The sequence below is a fragment of the Octodon degus genome, unplaced genomic scaffold (assembly GCF_000260255.1).
Source record: "Octodon degus isolate 3935 unplaced genomic scaffold, OctDeg1.0 scaffold00004, whole genome shotgun sequence".
Lineage (NCBI taxonomy): Eukaryota > Metazoa > Chordata > Mammalia > Rodentia > Octodontidae > Octodon > Octodon degus.
The window spans coordinates 10,543,528-10,563,375 of record NW_004524580.1 but is presented as its reverse complement, the minus strand read 5'-3'; the positions used below and the strand labels follow the sequence as shown (position 1 = coordinate 10,563,375).

The 19,848-nt window shown below is 36.4% G+C and overlaps 1 protein-coding gene across 3 annotated transcripts in view; it reads right to left on the bottom strand.

The window, feature by feature from the left end:
• The window catches only part of Tmtc2 (transmembrane and tetratricopeptide repeat containing 2), a 434,585-nt gene that overhangs the window by 213,167 nt on the left and 201,570 nt on the right, over positions 1 to 19,848 (bottom strand). For all 3 annotated transcript variants that reach the window (XM_004623764.2, XM_023716254.1, XM_023716256.1), the window contains one exon: positions 7,166 to 7,994. In XM_004623764.2, coding sequence (XP_004623821.1) covers positions 7,166 to 7,994 — 829 coding nt within the window. The remainder of the gene's footprint in view (positions 1 to 7,165; positions 7,995 to 19,848) is intronic.

Sequence of the window (19,848 nt, the reverse complement as noted above, 5' to 3'; positions counted from 1 at the left end):
CTTGCCAGGGAAGCACTTATTCCACTGAGCCATCTCCCCAGCCCTATGTTACAGTATTTTTATAAAACAAAAAACTAATGTGGACAGCAGAATAATTTAATTTTATACTTCTTTTAAATATATGCCAATTTCCCTTTCTTTTGAATACGTATTTCCATAAATATAACTTAAAGAATTGCTAACACCAGGATTGAGGTTTTTCAAAGGCTCAAAAAGATCATAAAAGTTTCCTTCTGGATAATCTGAAACACTGAGGATCATTAGTATATTGGGTACTTTATTTGTAAAACAACACAAGACCATTTGCATTGAACTTGTTGTAGACTGGTAGGTTCTGTCCACATAAAACTGTACTCAGAATCATTAGAGGTGCACAACCTAAGAAGTGTTACATACTAGTTCCTTCTTAGAAAAGAGACCACAGGTATTTGAACCTCTGCGGATGCTCTACCCCAACTGAAAAATGGCCACACTTCCTTTCTCCAATAAACAAACACTTATAAAGGGCACTAACTGAATAGTTTGACAAATATGCTTTTTGAAATATTCTACCCTAGTTTAACCAGTGAGACATTGTCACTGTATTTATGTCCGCATCATTTTTTTTTTTCTTTTGTCAATTCAATAGAGTGAAAAGATGAAACACACAATTCCTTTACTTTATGGAAATGTGAGCTCACTTCCTACTATTTTTTTTTTCTCAACTGGCCTTTACTGGTTCATTTAGATCTAACTATCTTTTACCATATCTCTGTTAAAAATCAAAAGCTTTATAATTTGATCCAATATTAAAAAAATGCTACAGTGGTTTCCCTTCCTAACTTTATGAGGAAACTCTGTATTTTATAAAAATCTCTGCCTCATTTGAAAAATTCTCACATACCCTTAGAAGTACCATGAGAAATTACTGGAGGGATATAATAGTATTTATTATACAATTACAAAGCTACTCCTTAATTACAATTCACCATAGTAAGGAAGATGCTCAGTTAGAGCTTAGAACATAAAATCCACAATTTGCCAATTTTAACGTGGCCTAGAGGTTTACATTTCAGTTCTTTCCTAAAGACAGTAATATTCCTCCAACAAACTTATTTGTTGAAACTTGAAATCATATGAAATTGAAGTGGAATTATCAATTGTACAGCAATCCAGGAAGGAAGAAAAACTGTCATATACTGCTGAGCTGAAACAACTATTTGGTGTTGGTTTTTCTATATCTAAATAGATTATGTTAGAGTAATATCATTCATACTGGGCCAGGGGAATGTATCATGCCTGCATAATGATCCAGATCTTTTGAAAAACGTGGACGATAACATAGACATCTTTTCTACTTAATTTCACCTATTTACATATTACACTATTACAAAAAAAAAAAAAACCTTAGCTCACGAAGTTTTCCTTAGATTAACCCTATTTTATTGTTTCTATACTGAAAAAGTATTTTACAGCAATTAAAAACTATATGTTCTTAAAACAAATAAGGAGGGCTGGAGAGATGGCTCAGTGGTCTAAAGCACCTACTTGGAACTGGCTTGGCAAAGCATCAGGGACCGCGGTTCAATCCCCCAGCACCACATGCCAGCCAGCCCTGCCCCCTGGTGGGCTGAGCTGGCCACACACACACACACCACACACTCTCTCTCTCTCTCTCTCTCTCTCTAATAAATAAAAAAAAAATTAAAAAAAAAACAAATAAGGAGAGAACAGATTTAACGTCAAATCTTTAAGTGTCTTTTAACATACCAGATGTTACCATGTATGTTATCCTTTTTTTAAATTCATACATTCACTGATTCATTTATCCACAACTTTGTTTGCCTATGGCTTTATGACTTTAATTAATAATGAATTTTGTACGTAGCTGGTTTTAGAGAAAAGAAGTGGGTTCAAGAGGCTGACAGATTCTCCACAAAAATCTAAGTTACAAGGAACAGAACTTACAAATCAAAGCTTCATTTCTCTCACCCCTGTATACCAGGCACGCTCCAGATACTGCATAGAAGGAGAAGTAAAGGCTAAGGAGAGAATTTGCATCAGTTAGGAAAGAGGCAAAAAAGAGAGACAAGGGAGCTGGGGAAAACGACAGCGAAAACTGATCAATACCCTGAGAGCACAGCACAGAAATTAATGGTGTCAAATTCCATACAGAGATAAGGACACAAGGCCAGATATTCTGCAAGAAGACTGGTCATAATTGCTTTAGGATAAACTCAGAAGTGCTTTGACCGAGCTAATATTAATGAATATGGCTTATCAATGTGTTGTTCTGAAGGGACAAAACTTGAACACAATGTGCCACGCTCATTAAGACAATCATCATAGAAAATTTCCTGTCTGCTAAGCATAAAAATGCAAAGAGTCATTGTGAAATCAGCAAACTACAGTAATCAGCTGTGTCGAGTTTTTTCCTGACATTATCAACTACATAATGAGACAGGACTTGTGGTTTACATAGTCTAAATCAGCTATCATTTCTCCACCACCCAGATTCAAACCCTAAATTAGCAGAACAGTCGCTCTGACAGGCCCTACACATCATCATTTGCATCCAATCAGTTAATGACTGGCAGCTGCCTAAGGACCCGTTCCCGCAGGCAGGGTTGTACTGTATAATGCTTCAGGAGGCTTCACGTTAGACTGTCAGAGCATGTGCTACACTGAAGCCTTCCAACATCTGTGAAAGCTTTCAAAAGAGGAAAAAATTAAAAACTAACTAAATCTGTCCTGTCAGAAAACCTCCTAAAAGACTGGCCTTAAAGGATTTCAGATCTTCTACTAAGCTCAAAAAACAGACTAAGAAAATTTCTGCTTAAGGAAGACTGCTGCCAGTCTTGGGCAGCCAGAATCATTAATATCATGTTATAAATAGAAATAAAAAGGCATCTAGATTGAAAGAGTTTTACCTGCATCAAAACAGAAGTAGTCCCAGAATCCTAAAGTAACCTCCACTTCCAGTTTAATCATTCTTACTATGAAGCATCGCAGTACTTGGTACATAAACATCAAAACATTTCACACTTTTGCTTTATTCTCATCAATATACACTCATTTTCTAACTAGAGTTTTAAGTTCTTTAAGGAATTGGACAGTAAGTATAACATTTATTATTCAATATATTCTTTACCGACTGCCATCTTTTCACCAAGCACTGTCATTACTGCATATATGATATCTTCTTTAAAATGCCCAATTTCATTCTGTTTTGGTGCACGATGACAAAGCATTCAGACAATAAGTATATAAACAAAGGAACAACAATATGTCAAGTAGTGGTAAGTGCTTTAAGCAATATGAATAATGGGAAGAGTAAGGAATGGTGGGAAGAAGGCAGAGGGGTAGCTGTTAGCAGGGTAGACAATTTTTATAAAGCATCTTACTTATCGTACAAACGGAAGAGGTGAGACTACCTGGGAAACACACTCCAAGAAGCAGCAGCAAGGCACATACAGGGCACATCAAAGGGACAAGCAGGGCTAGAGTGAGAACAGGAAAGACTACTAGATGTACAGGATCTCGCTTTCCTTTGAAAGAACTGAGAACACAGTAGCGGACTGCAGGCAGAGGAATGCTATGCATACTGCCACGTGTTGCACACGGGTCACACAGGACTGCTGATTGGCTGTAGACTCCAGAGATGCAACAACAAAGATACTGGTTCTGGCCATAGAGAGGAAGGAGTTCAGACACCTCATCATCCCCATTCCTACAAAAAATAAAAAATAAAAAAAAAGCTGAGAATCAGTGATGTGTCTTCCAGTGAGCTGCAGTCTCAGGGTCAACCACCACTGTGGTACTGGCAAATCTGCACTTGCAGCAAGGTCAGAATTCCAGGAGCAGGAGCTATGGGAGACAGAAACTGTTAGCAACAGTTCACCACTGATTCTGACCAGATGCTTTAGTTCTCATCATTAGAGCCAAGAACCTATTGTAAGACTCTTGCAAGGGGCAGAGAAAGGATAAATCTCATGGAACTGGTCCAGCACATTCTCCATCCAAAGCCTGACTCTAGGGAAAGACTGCATAAAAGCGTCATCCCAAGGCTGAAAGGGAAGAACATCCTGACACTCCAGTTGCTTTTAGCTTTTCTATTTCAATCTGAAAGGCAACAGAGGGAAAGTAAGAAGCATTTGGGGTCATTTCAAAGAAGCTGAGATTTACTTGTGAGATACTAGAACACTTCTACCATACTTTACTGTCAGAAAGCAACAGTGCATCACAGCTGAAAGTGATGCAAATATAAACTCACAGCCCTTGAAGATGATCCAAGTCAACAAGAGAGACAAAACATAAACAAATAAATAGGAAGAAAATCCAACCAAGGATGCAATCCAACTGCTAACCATATTAACATAAAGCCTTACATTAAATCCTTAGTTTGCATACAAGATTTATCATGCCTGACTTGAAATAAAAATTTACAAAGCATGTGAAAAGGCAAGAAAACAGCAGCTGAGAGATTGGTAGGAAAGGAATAATACACAATCCAAAAGAAAGATGACAGCGGCTTGCATAAAGGCAGTAGCTGTAGAGATAGTAACAATTGGTTAAGCTCTGAAGGTATTTTTGAAGACAAAGCAGAAAATTACTGATGGAATGGATGTGGGCTGGGAAAGGAAAAGAGGGGCTATGCATGAGCCCCAGAGCTGCTAAGAAAATGGAGTTGTTGTCAACTGAGTTGGTGAAGGATATATATGCAAAGCAGCTGGGTGCGACACAGGATGGGAAGCTGGTTTCAGAAATTCAATTTTTCATGTCACAGAAGACCTACTGTAACACTGGTCAGGGCTTCTCAAGCATTAGGAGGAAGATACAAATAAACTTTGGGGACAGGAAATTCTTAGTAGCTGCTTGAGTCTACAGACTAAGAAATGATAGAGCTGCTTTATCCATGTCACCGAAGATATTATATTCAGAACTACAATTGAGATTATTAATACGAACCACAGCTGAAGAATACTTATTCATTTATAAAATGCTTTCACCTACTCCGAGACAGAGACTTCTACTGACATGCTGGTACCTGAGTATCCACCCTCCCTTTCTTTCAGAATAATTCAGTTTGGGTGGATACTTGGTTTTCCAAAACAGAGAAAACAATTCCCAGCCTTCCTGAGAGTTAGGTGTGGACAGCGATCTGTGAGCAAACATGGTGCGTCCAATTTCTGTGAATTGCTCCTAGAATGGGCACACCCCCCACTTGCCCTTTCTTTCCCTCTTCCTGTCAACTGAAGTGGGAAGTGATAAGGAGCCATCTTGGAACACATCCTCAGGGTGACACATTGAGATGGCAGGGGAACACACGAAATGGGGCAGGGACCCCAAAATGCATGGCGCCATCTTATCAGCTTTGGGCTACACATGCCTAGATGGTCACATCAAAGTATAGAGCCTTATCTTAGCCGTCTGTAATAGTAGCCTAGCCTGATGTCAACTAAATAATTTTATAAATCCTCAGAACAACACTGATGCAAATAACATTCTAGGGCAGGGGGCTCCTTAATTTCTCACCACATATATTTTTTCAATCAACAGCACATAATTTGGCAACATTAACTTGCCCTGTATACTTGCATCTTCTAGTAGTGAGAAACTAGATGAAAAGCAGTCAGCAAAAGCCAACTGCAACAATTTTAACTATATCAAGACATAAGTGCAGGCACTCAATAAACTGTAGTGTTCATTGTCTACAAAAGCCACATGGCAATGATTTTTCAGAGTTGAGGAATTATATGCTATTGTACTAGCTCAATTTTAATGCTTCTACTTTCCATTAAAACTGCTTCAATCTATTACACATTATAACTACAATCAGTTTCTTGGCTTAAAGAAATGTGTAGGCCAAGGAGATAGTTTGGCAGTCTAAGCATCTGCCTGGCAAATGCAAGCACCTGGGTTCGATCCCCAGTACCGCATGCCGTACTGGCCCAGCACCAAGCTGGCCCCTGAAACCAGGAGTGGTAGTGCACACCTGTAATCCCAGGACTGAGGCTGAAAACAGGAGGATCACTATAAATTCAAGCTACATAGTAAGACCTTGAAACAAACAAATAAATGAAAGATTAAAAAGAAAGAAAGGTGAAGATACTCAATGAACTCCTGATTTAATTTGTGCTGCAAGACAAGGATGCCAAAGTTGCTTCTGAGTGTCTAGATCTTTATATATATATATGTCCTCGCGTACATTAGCACGTCATTTTTGTAATTTTTGGAACAATTTCTTACTTTCATCATTTGGATACTGACATAGAATTGTGTTTGAAAAAAAAAAAAAAAACTAGAAGAATCCCTGTTCAACCGCTGTACAAACAGGCATAATTTCAAGGACAAACTTAAAAGGTGATGATGAAGATCAAGAGTATTTGGGACCTTCGCTATGATACATTCCTTCACCAAAGATACACTTACTTTCATTCCGGCATTCTCTAGATTCCATCATCATTTCCATTCCCTAACACAAAGGGAATAACTTCTGGCTATTCACTTTTGTTTCAAAGAACCTAATTTCACTTCTGACATGAATTTTGATATTCGATAACATAATTTAAACTAAAACAAATACAGATATAATTACTCTTCTTGTTCCATGGTGAAAAGTTGCTTTTCCTAAGTGACTTATGCACTGTTTAATAAAAAGAGTAAGTACTGGGAAATACCCAGACTGTTTAATGTCTGCAAAGCTAACAGCAGCTCACACCACCAAATGCTCACTCTGACCTCTTGAGGCACAATGCCAAGATTCATAAGTAGCCTCACCTGCAATTCAAATGATATTTCCTCAGGATACGCTTAGAAAACAGAAAAACTAGAGGATACCTTAGTGAGATAACCTGAATTTCATTGCATAATGTTCATTGTCAGTATTTTAAAATGCAGAACCAACTATTTTTCTAAATTCTTAATGGCAGTCAAATAAACAATAATTGTTCTAATTCTTCTGGACACATACTCATAAACAAGAAAATATTACCCTACTGCAAGTATATAATACTAGATACGATTCAGAACTGGCGTGTACATCTCTTAAAATACTAGGAATGAGAGTTATCGATATTGCATAAAAGGATATCTTCTGCAATACTGTGATTTAAGGCAAGAAGCAAAGAGGCCAAAAGGGAGAAAGCAGAAACGCTCCAGGCAAAGGCATAAAATAAAATATTACCTTTAGCTGGGTTTACTTTTATCCCTGATCTGTACAGCATTTCCTCGTTCTGCCAATCTCCATTCCTGATCGCAGTCTTGAGTCCATAGAAAACAATTAACATAGCTGTAGCATAAAAAATCAAGCTCTTGAGAAACCGCTTTTGGACTTTGACGTAAAGGGCTCTGGCACCCACTGTAATCAGGAGGCAGAAGCCCATACTAGGAATATATAATACTCGCTCTGCAATTACAAAGCCAACATAGAAAAACAAGTTCGTAGCAGGAATAAAGGGGATTATCAACAAAGATAAAGACAGAACAACAATGTTCTCTGTAGAAGGAAGCTGTGTTGTCTGTGATACATTCTTTTTAATGCCATTTTCTGCTTTGGAGGCAAAGCTGGGCTTAATTTCTGAGTTCCGGTACTCCGCCTCTGAATGGCAGCTATGTCCATTTGCATTCTGCTTGCCATTCGTGACAGCTTTCCCATTGCATTCTCTATCTACGCTTGGGCTCTTCAACCCGTAGTAGGCAAGGAGGAGGAGTCCAGTATAGAAGGCCACAGTGTGTAGGTTTCTCCAATCACAGATTGTTTTCAGCAGAGGCACAGCATCCATGGACCAGTCAAAACTGAGGGTGTCCGGGCAGAGCAGCAACCAGAGGTTCTTGGTTGGCAAGTAGAAGAAGGTGAGCGTGCGAGCCAGGAGGCTATCTGAATCTGCAGCTGGGTTGTCAGAGTTGGAAAAGCTTGGTGGTTTGTTTCCCATCCAGTATAACCGGGCACCCAAAAGCGAGGTCCCCCAGAAAGTTAACAAGCTAATGCTGAGAAAAAGAGAGAAGTTCTTCCTCTGAAACCAAGAGAGAGATAAAAAGAAAACTTGGCATCAGTACAGCATTGGTAACATTTTAATTAGCATTAAGAGATGAAAAACATTTTTTTTTTTTCCAGTACCGGGGATTGAACTCAGGACCCTGCGTTTGCCAGGCAAGCACTTATTCTACTGAGCTATCTCCCTGGGCCCTGAAACACATTTTTAATGGATGGCTAAAACATATCATTATGTCTCAAATACATGACTTCTTTTCCATTTTAAGTATTCCTTACCCCCAATAGAACTGTAGAATCCTAGGTTGTATTTGACTTTTCATGAGTATCTTTTCTGTCTTCTTTTTTCTAAAAATCCCAATAAGCAAAACTTCAGTACCTTCACCTCTACTAAAAGGATTCAAAATATGTTCTCCAGACTTGTAACAGGTCAAAATAACACAATGGTATAGAACTGAGCAATGTGTGAGATACAGTATAGACCTCATAATTCCTCTCTTGAAATTGTATAATTTAAATCGAGACGCAAAGAACAGTCATGTCAAAAAGTAGGGGGTTCGGCAGTGTTCTGGTCAAATTGAGGGTAGCAAGAGCATTCAGCTATTCTTGATTTCACTATTTTGAGTCTCCTTACAGAACTGATAAACCTGGCATCTGTAGGTTTCCATGCTGTCACTAACATCAGTGACATTAAACATTTAGTAATATTCCTCATGAGAATCACAAATTATGTTGATGACAAATTGTCACAATGTGATTATTTTAATATTGGATTTATTTATTTCAAGAGAAAGAAGATCCTGAGGGGCAGGCCAAAGAACACCTATGTTCATAAGAATGTTCTGGAAAATTCCAACCTGATCAAGCATGCAGTGACAGCTAACGATCCCTGCCCTGAAGAGGCAGAGGGAGGAAGGGAAAGGATGGGCACCACCAACCCAACTGGACTGATTCCCTGGCACTCACTTCTCTAGCATCAAATAGACTGGCTTAAGTGACTCAGAATGGCCCCTGAAATTTTACCAGAGATTTACTAAATATAACATTTTTAAAAACTCACAAAGAACAGTATCTCCTAATTTGTACAAATTCCATCGAAACACCCTTCAGTGTAAATGAAATGTCTACCCTGGATCCTCCACAGGCTCTCTGTCATCTACCCTCATCCACTGATGGAAGTCGCAGCACGTTCCTCTACCTCTGCTCAGATCCTTAGGATCTCAGCAACACTCAGAATTTTAAACATTCTCATGTTTAAAACATGCTAATGACTGACTCCTCCTTCACCTTTCACCGCCATTCATTAACTGAATTGCCTACAAGTATATTCTCTTGAGTACCTCAAACTGAAAATGCGCAAAACAGAACACTCTTGACTTCTTATTTTCCCCAAACTAAGTAAAACAACTTCTATTCCACTTATGACTATCCTCAGAAAATGGTAATACTTTGTAACCATTGCTTTTTCAAATCCCTTCCTTGCTTCCATAATCCATTCATTAGCAAGCACTATGGTACAAATCTATGTGTCTTCATCTCTGTTGTCCGTGTTCTAGTCCAAATGCCAAAGTGTGAACACCACAATGTTCTCCTAGCTGCGACTCTAACCTCTGAAACAAAAACGGTGTGACTTCTCAATTTTAAACTCATTAATTGAATCTTCATTCTAAAATCTTAGAAGGTTTTTTTCTCTATTTACAGCCCCCCAAAATCTGTAACTCATTTTCTGGTTTGTTTATTTGTTTCTTTCCCCTACATTTTGTTGATAATTTCCCAAATATTCAAAATTACTCAAAATTATTTTGAAAACAAAAACCTGAAGAGAGGTAATACTGAGTAGTAAAAAGTGTCATAAAAGGATAAGGAATGAGGAAACAATATATGAAATTAAGGAAATAAAACAAAAGATGGAAATTATAGACAATCTCACATGAGAATGTTCATTAATAGCTGATGACAAAAATGCTACATTTATGACATTAACTGCCTCAGTATTTTAAAAACATTCATATCAGATTTTTGATCAATTAATTTACAAAATACATTGTTGGATTTTTAATGAGGAGGAGTAATATCACATTCAGGCATTACTAACCTTTAACTTCCAGGTCTGTTCTGGCGAAATAAAATGTTGTAGAGCTTCACTGTTATTTAAGACTCACCTTGCAAATCAATCAATTGCTCTTTAAAATTCTACCCAGAAACAGCACTAAAATTCCTCAAACTTGGCAAAACATAAGATTACATAAAACCATACTCTAGAAGTCATAATAACTTCATAATTCACTAACTCAGTTTAATAACTGAAGACCATTAAATCACATAAGGGAGACAGACAGACAGACAGACAGACAGACAGACAGACAGACAGACAGAATTTGACAAAGATAAATGAGATAAGGCATGATGGATAAAAATTCTGATTTTTGTATCAACAAGTCATTTTTTTTTTATTTTTTTTTTTGGTACCGGGGATTGAACTCAGGCCCCTGTGCTTGCCAGGCAAGCGCTTAGTCCACTGAGCCATCTCCCCGGCCAACAAGTCATTTTTAACGCATGACTATGACCACTCATAGCTTGAAGAAGGAGCGAGCAGAGAGGTGAGGAGAAAGACAAAATGTGTTACAACAAGGTGTGATCCGGCAAGAGGAACAGAAGGCAAGAGAGCCACACGCAGGAAGGAAATGTCAGGCTTCTTCGCAAATCACATTACCCTGGATAAAGACAGCCACAACAGTTAAATAATTTGACTTTGTTTCCAAAGACAGAATTGTCCTAGAAGGCAAAACTAATCTTACTCATTATTTTTAACAAAAGCATCTTTAATAATTAATCCAAGTTTAATACCTAGAAAAAACAGATTGACACACACAACTAACAAACAGCTAATTACTTAATATAACACTATACATTTATAACATCTCAATAAACAGTTTCCTATTTAAACAACTGGTATCAGAACTCTTACTAACAGTTGTGATGTAAGATTCTCTCATGTATTCAGACTAACTTAACAGAGAAGTGCAAACTCAACAGAGGTCTAGAAGAGTTAAATGCATCTGTAGGTGAAACTGAAACAATAAAATGATGTAGAAATGAAACAATAAAATGATGTAGAAATGATTACAATGGAAGAGTTTCTCAGGCCTTGTTAAACTATTATTACTTTTCAACAATCAGTCTGAATTTTATTATAACTTTCAAGTTACTTTAATGCCCTTCCATAGAATTTTGAGAAACAATTATCAACTACCTACAAACAACGAGCTTTCAATAAAACCAGTCTTTTGATAAAACCAATGTCTTCTAAGTCCATGTATTCATCCTGTGAATCTTTCCTTTTTAATCTTGTTTTTAAGGCTTTAAAAAAGTTTTATTTCTAAATTAGTTCCTAGACTCTAACATACAGATTAAATCAAGTTAGCCAGTCTTTCTCAAGCTACGACTAGGAGCTAAGTCACCATGTAATTTGCCATATATTTCTTTGTGGTTGGCTTGGTGAATCAAACCAATCCAATACACATGCTTGTGAAACTGAACTAATATCCCAATTAGTTGATACCAAAGATCCAAAGGTTAAAATTAGCAAAATCCACACAAACAAGGTGAGACTTCAAAGTGTGATAGACTTAAACACAATTTGAGTACAACCTTCAATAGGGAGCAGCAGGAAAGAGCTACAGTTTAGTAGCTCAAAGCTAAGGCATAGTTATTTCACTCAACACATAGTTAAGGCTGATATAGCTGCTGTATGAGGCAGGTAGTTTTCCACATCCTGGATATGCACATGTCATAAGCAAGATGAGATAACCTCCTTGTGTTCCTCGAGCTTCATAAAAAAGCACTTGGAGGAGAAATGAGTCACCCTGTCTTGAAAAATAGTTTTCAGACCTCAAAGTTGATTATAGTGCATGGTGAGCTTTTAAAACCCAAATGCCCTTGTTTCAGTAAAATCACTGCTGGTGAATAGAGTGTAGCCGGAGCTTAGAAGGATCTGTGTCCTCACTGGCCAAGCAATGGCCATGACTCATCCACATGGCTGCACTGACAAAGGTTCTACAATCTGAGGTACAGGATCTCAGGATAAATCCTGAGGGCATTTCACTGACCTTCTCAGACCAAAAAGCTACAACTCTTACTGCACAAGTCCTGCTTTACCTTGGTCTTAACCATCCAGTAGAAAAGTATGAAGACGAAATATAGGAAGTAAAGCCATGTTGTTATGTTGAGCTGTGGGGGACTCAGGTCAATAATTTCTGACATTGCCAGTTAAACAGAAGACCCAATGCTATTATGGGCTACTGGACTCTTTTAGAATATTTTGCTGAGTTTACACACCTGTAATATTCAATAACAGAACTTAGAAAAAATGGGGTATGCCTATGAATGTCCATTTTGTATCTGTGTATTCAAAGTGGTTGGGATAGATATACAGTTGCATTCTCTTAATGAATAGAATGATTTGTTCTAATGGTGTTTGTAAATAAGATCACAAATCCGCATCTTGTACAGCAATTAACCACTAAGAAGAATATATGCAGTGTATTATTTGTTGAAACTGTACTTCCGATTTCATTTGAAACTGTCTCATTGCTATCTGTTTATCAATAAAACTTTGAAAAAAAATAAAAAAAAAAAAGAAGGATCTGTGTCCTTCTCAGGTTCAGTTCTCAGTACTAACACCAAACTGCTGTTGGATTCTGACTTTCACTGCGCAGAGTTTTAAGAGTGTTTCCTTGTTTTAAATAAATAAACCATAATGAAATAGAAAGAATGCTTTCATTCAGATTCTGGGAGAAACTGAATTTGTAGCTAAAGGAAATGACTCTTACGACGACCAAACTACAAAGGGGTTGAGACTATTATAACAAGTAGAAGTCACGGTTAAATAGTGAAGTCCTATTGGAAAAATACAGAAGATGGAATTTCTTTCCAGAATTTTGAAACTAAAATAAAAATCTCTTAATTATGAATCACAGAAGGCTAGACTTGAACCTACAACAATACTCTTGCCTTCCCAGAATGCTAGGATTATAAATGTGTACCACAACAGCCATCTAATGAAATAGAAGGTACTAAAAATACAGGTAGGTGACACACCTAGAATACGAACACTTGGAAGACAAAGGACTACATATTGACTTCAAAGCCAACTTGAACTGCACAGAGACCCTGTCTCAAAAAATCAAAACAAAATGAAAAAAAAAAGAGAAAGAAATAAAAAGAAATAAGGCTGGGGATGTAGCTTAGTGGTAAGAATTGTCCTTGGCTTGATCCTCAATGCCACAAAAAATAAATAAACCTTAGTAGGAAATTTAGAGAAAAGACAAAGATCTAAAAAGATGTTCCAAGTTGTTAGCTAAATTAAAGCATACATTTCAAATAAACTGGCATAGAAAATAACACAATTAAATATAAATAAATGTCATTAAAATTATATAGATATAGAAACAATCACTAAGTGTTTGAAAGATATAAATTATATAGTGTTAGTGGGAAATTTAGAAGTATACAGTAAAATTAATGAACAACATCATTTATGATTTGGCAATATGCATTTATGACATGCATAGTAGTAAAACTTCTTACAAATACAAGAAGGCTAATGCAATGGGTTGTTTTTTCTTGCTCATTTGCTTGTTTTTAAAGGGGGTTTTGGTTGCTTTGTTTTACAATACTGGGGACTGATATAAGGGCCTTTGCACTGAGGTAGTTCCCCAGCCCTTTTGAGATAAGACCTTGGTAAATTACCTAGACTGAGCTCAAACCTGAGATGCCTCTAAGAATGCCTTCCAGAATGCCAGGATTATGGTCATCTGGCACCACAACCAGAGGCTATACTGTTGTTTATAAAATGAAAAAAAAAAAAAAAAGACAATAAAACATGCTATTACCATAAAAGCAACATAAAAATATATCAACTAAGACTAAGGAACGAAATCAAAGTGTAGCAGCATGACTACTACAATGTACTATATAATTATATTATCGGCACTATTGTATAATCACAAAGACATTCAGGAGAAATCATGTTTTTATACATGTACACTATGATTGCAAAGCCTTGTCTTTTTTCCAAATCTAGAAATATTTGCATGAGAAGATGAAATCTCTGAGGTAGAGAGATGGACTGATCAGAAAAATATCTTCAAATATATGAATGGCTCTATGCATCCCCAAAAATTTTCCTAAAAAAAAAAATAAAAGAATCCTAAAAGGTTTTGCAAACTTACAGTCCTAAACTTACAGTTACTAAGCTTAAAAAACTGTTTTGGAAAAATACTGAAATAAGTTGCCAAATCTATAATTCATTATGGATATAAAGAATCTGGAATCTGATGTATTAGTTTCTGTACTTTTCTATATTATTATAGGTGCGCTAAAACATTTCTAATTTCTAATTGTTTCCCAACATTTAAAATTATTTTCTATATTCAAATACTATCTAGTACAGTTTTTAAGCTTACCTTACTTTTGCTAGAAAATACCTTAAATTTCCTGGGAAATTTAATTTCCCTGTTGTACACACAGAGTGTGATGTAACATTTCAGTAGTATCATCCAGAAGAGCTCATTCAGATCTGAGCTATGAAAACTGACATAGCTCTGTATCCCCAGAAGGTAAGATAGAGCATGACATTTGTAGGCATTCAAATAAGTCACTCTTCAACAATGTTTCTGCCTATCTTCATCTCATACATTTTAAATCCTGTTAGGCCTAATCTCACTCTCAGTCTACCTAGTAGAAGAATCATTGGTAAATACAATTCGACACAATTCCAAGGCAGCATTTCCAAAAACTTAATTGTAACAATACAGAAAATTGGCCTTTCACCTGTCCAGTTATATGAGTGTATATGTGGGTGGGTGTGTCTATATGTGTCTCTGTGTCTATTTCCCATTAAACATACTCACAAGGCAATAGTATATGCTCCACAGGAACATTTTCTTGACAATTTCATTATAAAAGTAGAATTAGAAGTGGACAATTGATTGAATGCTTATAGAAATATTTCATATCAGATATATTTTAAGTCACTGAATGGACAAGGACTTTTCAAATTTTAATTCACCTGTTTGCTCACAAAGTGACATCAGTCTACTTTGTGAAAGTCTAATACTGCAGTATTACATGTTTGAGCTCAGTCTGGGTAATTTCCCAAGACCTTGTCACAAAAGGGCTGAGGATATACTCAGTGCAAAGACCCTGGATCAGTCCCCAGTACTATAAAACAAAGCATCCAAAAAAAAACAAAACAAAACAAAAAAACCCAACAAACAAAAACCCTCAAAAACAAACAAACCAGCAAAAACAACTGATTATCTTTCTTTTCCTAAGACCTAAGAAGTTTTACTACCATGTATATCATAAATGCAGACTGCCAAATTGTAAGTGATACAATTCGTTAATTTTACTATATAGTTGTAAGTATCCCACCACTTAGAAATTCAAGTATATCTTTTCATCTTTTTAGAAGTTCATTTTTAAGATTAAAAGAGAAATTTATGATATTTCTAATCATAAAATTTTAGTGGGATTTTTCTACAACTGCCAGACATAGAAAATCTGAGAACGAAATCCACCAGGAATGTAAGGTTCATGGTGGATAGTTTTATTTCTGATACACTAACAGAATAAGAGAACGGGGCTAGAGCTTAATAAGCAAATATTGTGAAGTCTGTCACAAAGCAGCAAAGTCTGCCCTGAGCATCCCCTGAAATATGAACAGGAAATTAAGGAGAATCCCATCTTGCCATGTTAACTGGCTATGATGCCTTCAGAGGCCTGTGGTGAACTATATTCTTCTATGGAAGATTTTAATGAAAGAAAGAAACCATGAGTGAAAGAAAACAAAAACCCAACCCTTCTCTCTACAACAGCCCCCTGCTCCACTATTCAGGGAAAACTGCGATTGATGATGGCAGCTTCGGTATTTCCTTCCAGTTCTCTACTTTTCTGGGACATAAATGAAATTGAAAAGGAATATTTTCATCTCAGTGAAAGAAAAATGTAAACATTTTGCCTTGGAGTATTAAAACCACCACGAGACTCACTTTTTGGCAAAGTAATGAGAATAAATTACTTAAGCATAAGGCTCATTTAATTCCAAATTAAGCCCTTGGCAATGATAGCAGTTATAAGAATAAAGTAGATAACAATCAGTATCTGAAAATTTTAAGACAGAGAGAAAAGGCGATCCAGACATAACAAAAATTACCAAGTATTTTGTATCCAGCACTTATCACTGACATTATAGGTTTTTCTTACGTCAATAATATTGGATTTCTCACGGGGCCCCTCGTTCCCCAAACCGAATGCTCACTTCAAAATCTGAATATAAAGTCACAATTTGCTGAATAAGTGATAAGAAAAAAACACATGACTAAAAGTACAATTAAGACATTATTTCCAGAACAGAGTCAAGCGATTAATCAGAAATTTTGCCATAATCAAGTTGTCAGACAAGTTCTATTTTCCTTTAAAACAAAAATGGGCTTCCTTATTAGTAATTACTTTTTTTTTTTTTTTGTACTGGGGATCGAACTCAGGACCTTGTGCTTGCCAGGCAAGCTCTTATATTGCTGAGCTATCTGCCCAGCCCCAATGATTACTCTTTATACAAGACAAAAAAATTCTTCTTTATAGCAACTAATAAAATAATTTTAATATTTGGTATTTGAAAAGATATAAAGCATCTCAATCAATGGTCGTATCCTGTCTTTATCATGAGGAAAGAATTTTAAGTCTAGGATATTTCATATTTGGAAATCATAAGGAATTCATTTATTTAAACTGACTCTTATATTTAATAACATTTCACTGACTTCAAATAACCAGTAGAAACCATGAAGGCATCTCCAAAGTAAAAGATAACTTGGCTTAATAATCACTTATGGATTGAAATCTACTTTTGACATTTACATGATTTCTTAAGATGACACTATTATTTAAGAAAGTAACAACGGCCACATAAAAATCCAATGCATCTAAGCACACTGATGACATATGATATTTATGCCTGTACACACAGTATTCAGGAGGACAAGGCAGGAGGACAGTGGGGAGTATGGGGCCAATCTGGGCTACACAGTGAGTTAAAGCCAGTTTGAATCATGCAGTGAGACACTGTCTCCAAACTACAAAATAAAAGAAACGACACATAACATGTAAGTAGGGTTCAAAACAATACATTTGGGTAAAAGGTCGCTGTGAAGAAGCATACAATATGGTCTTCATATCTCAATTATAATACTATTGGTCTACTTGAAAACCTATGTAGTCTTTATCCATATATAACACACCAACTGGAAGCAATGACTATGTTACATCAAGTAGTAAAATATGTAATATAAAAAGAATAAACCCACTGTTCTCTTTTTAATCACACTTGTAAAAGATTCTCATTAATTTTACTTAAAATTTAATTTTTAAATTTATTCCTCAAATAAACGCTATCTTGTATACGCTTTATCATTCCCAGTATCATTCTGCGGGAAAGAAAAAAAAGAGCTCCTAGGAGAAATGAAATTACTCTTGGACTGGGGCAAAAAACATGTAAGAGAAGGGGTGGGAAGTCGCACTGTGGGAGAGACAGCGCAGTGACATGGATGGCAAAGGGCCCATTGGGTTTAGGAACTGAGTCAAAGAACTTGCAAAAGCCAAAGCTAGAGAAATCTGAGAGACAAAAATAAGGATGGTAGCATCAGATGATAATATAACCCAAAGCATAAAATAAATATTCGCCAACCCATAATAAGTATATAGTATGATAAATACATAGAGACAATATTCTTTGCAAAAGAGTTTATGTTATACCTCATTCACCTTCAAAGACTGCAAGGGTAACTACCACCCTGTGAGTGTGGTTTGAACAGAAGACTTCTTTCCAAAGAGTACAATGTGAAAAATATCTGGAGGATGAGGAAAGGAGAGCGTGTCAGTGAAGCAAACTGAAAAAACAACGGTTAGCAAATATCTGTGTTCTTTCTCCCAAGACTCTATAATCTAATCATTACAGAAAAAAGAATCCAGCAAATGCTAAATAAAGATTTTTCTATGATATATCTAACTAGGAATCCCTCAAAACTGTTCAAGTCACCAAAAACAGAGTTTGAGGAACACCAAGAATCAAGAGCCTAAAGAGGCAAAAGAAGTAAGATAGTATTCTGTGTGGTACCCTACAATAAAGAAAGGACTTTAGGTAAAAACTAAAGAAATCTGAATCAACTACATTCTGTAATTAATCATGCATCAGCATTTGTTCACTAACTGCAACAAATGTACTCTATTAATGCAAGCTTTTAACAGTGTAGAAAACAGTGTTTTCTAACAGTGTAGAAAACTATGAAGAATATGAGAAAACTGGCTTCTAGATTTTTTGATAAACCTAAAACTATTTCAAAAACAAAGTCTACATAAAAATGATTACTACCACTTAAGATAAAAGCTCTTAGAAGCCACATGAAATCAAATAGATGAGCTTTGTTAGAATATCTGAAAGCCGCTGGCAGGGAAAAATAAGCAATTAAAAATTAACATTATTAGGTATTAACATTTTAACTGCCTTCCAAATAGAAGAAAGTAAAATTCAAACTGTGGTCAGTTGCTTCAACGTATTATATGACATGAAGTATTATGACTTCAAATCCTATTTGTCTGATACTTGACGACAATGATAGTACATAATAAACCCCTACACAGGAAGCAAATATCAAGGGAAAGACACTTTTAGACCCATTGCTATGGTGGTATTGTTGGCATGGTGACCCATTCTTCCTCATTAAAATAACATGGGGGAATGAAGCAGTTAGCATCTCTCCGGTGTCCATGGCAAGTCCCTACTAGAGCAGACTATTTGAAACTCAAGTACCCTAAGAGTTCAATTAGTGGAACTGCAAGGGGTGTGTCACAGCCCCTAATGCATTATACTAAAAGCAAGCTCCTGAATGCCAGCCTCCAGAGTAATCTTGTTTAGTTTAAAATAAGAGGTTTAACACTTCCCACCAGGCAGCACACTATGGTCAAATCAGGATTAGTCACAAAATAACTCAGGCTTTATGAAGAAAATATGTGAAGAAAATATCTTTTGTGATCTCACAATAACCAAAAAACATGTTTTAAACGAAAGTGAAGACGATTCTCTTTGACATACTGGTGAAACAACCTGGTGTGTATGAAACTGCTTTCCCAGTATTTTAATAAAACACCTAATGGGGGCAGTGGAAAATTAAAAGTGCGCACAATTAATTGAATTTGGAAGGGGAACTTTTCCTCTTTAACTGGGCAACGACATCGCAAATGCATTTCCTGCGCCAATGGATTAAACTGCAACATTCTTTTAACTCTCTGTGGCTTTTGTGCCACAAACCAGCCATTATGAGATGCGTTCCAGTCTCATTAATGAGTTAAGCATGTGAGCCCAGCATTTTGGAAACACAAAGAGACAAATTATAATGAGACTGCGCTCAGTGGGGAGGCTGAGATACGGCCCTCTTCTCTCAAAAAGATGTCATAATAGACAGCTACTTAATGGCTGTGGGAGTTTCCCTATGAAAATAGCAAAGACACCAATAAGAAAAAGATTTTTTATCTACAAACACAACTTATGGAGCTTATGGATGCTCACTTTATAATTGCATAATTTCGGTGTTATAGGGGAACATGCTCCAGCTCCATACTGTGCTTTTCTTGAGTGGGTAATTTGAGGCAAAATAGAGTTTTCGAAGAAAATGTTCACATGGAAAAGCATCCATCAGTTCTATCCTCATCTCTCAATATCCAGTGGTTTGAATGATTCGGAAATTCCCAGCCAGCACTGGGGCACTTACTGGAGCATCTCAATTATTAGTCATTCAGAGTAGAATCAAACAGAACAG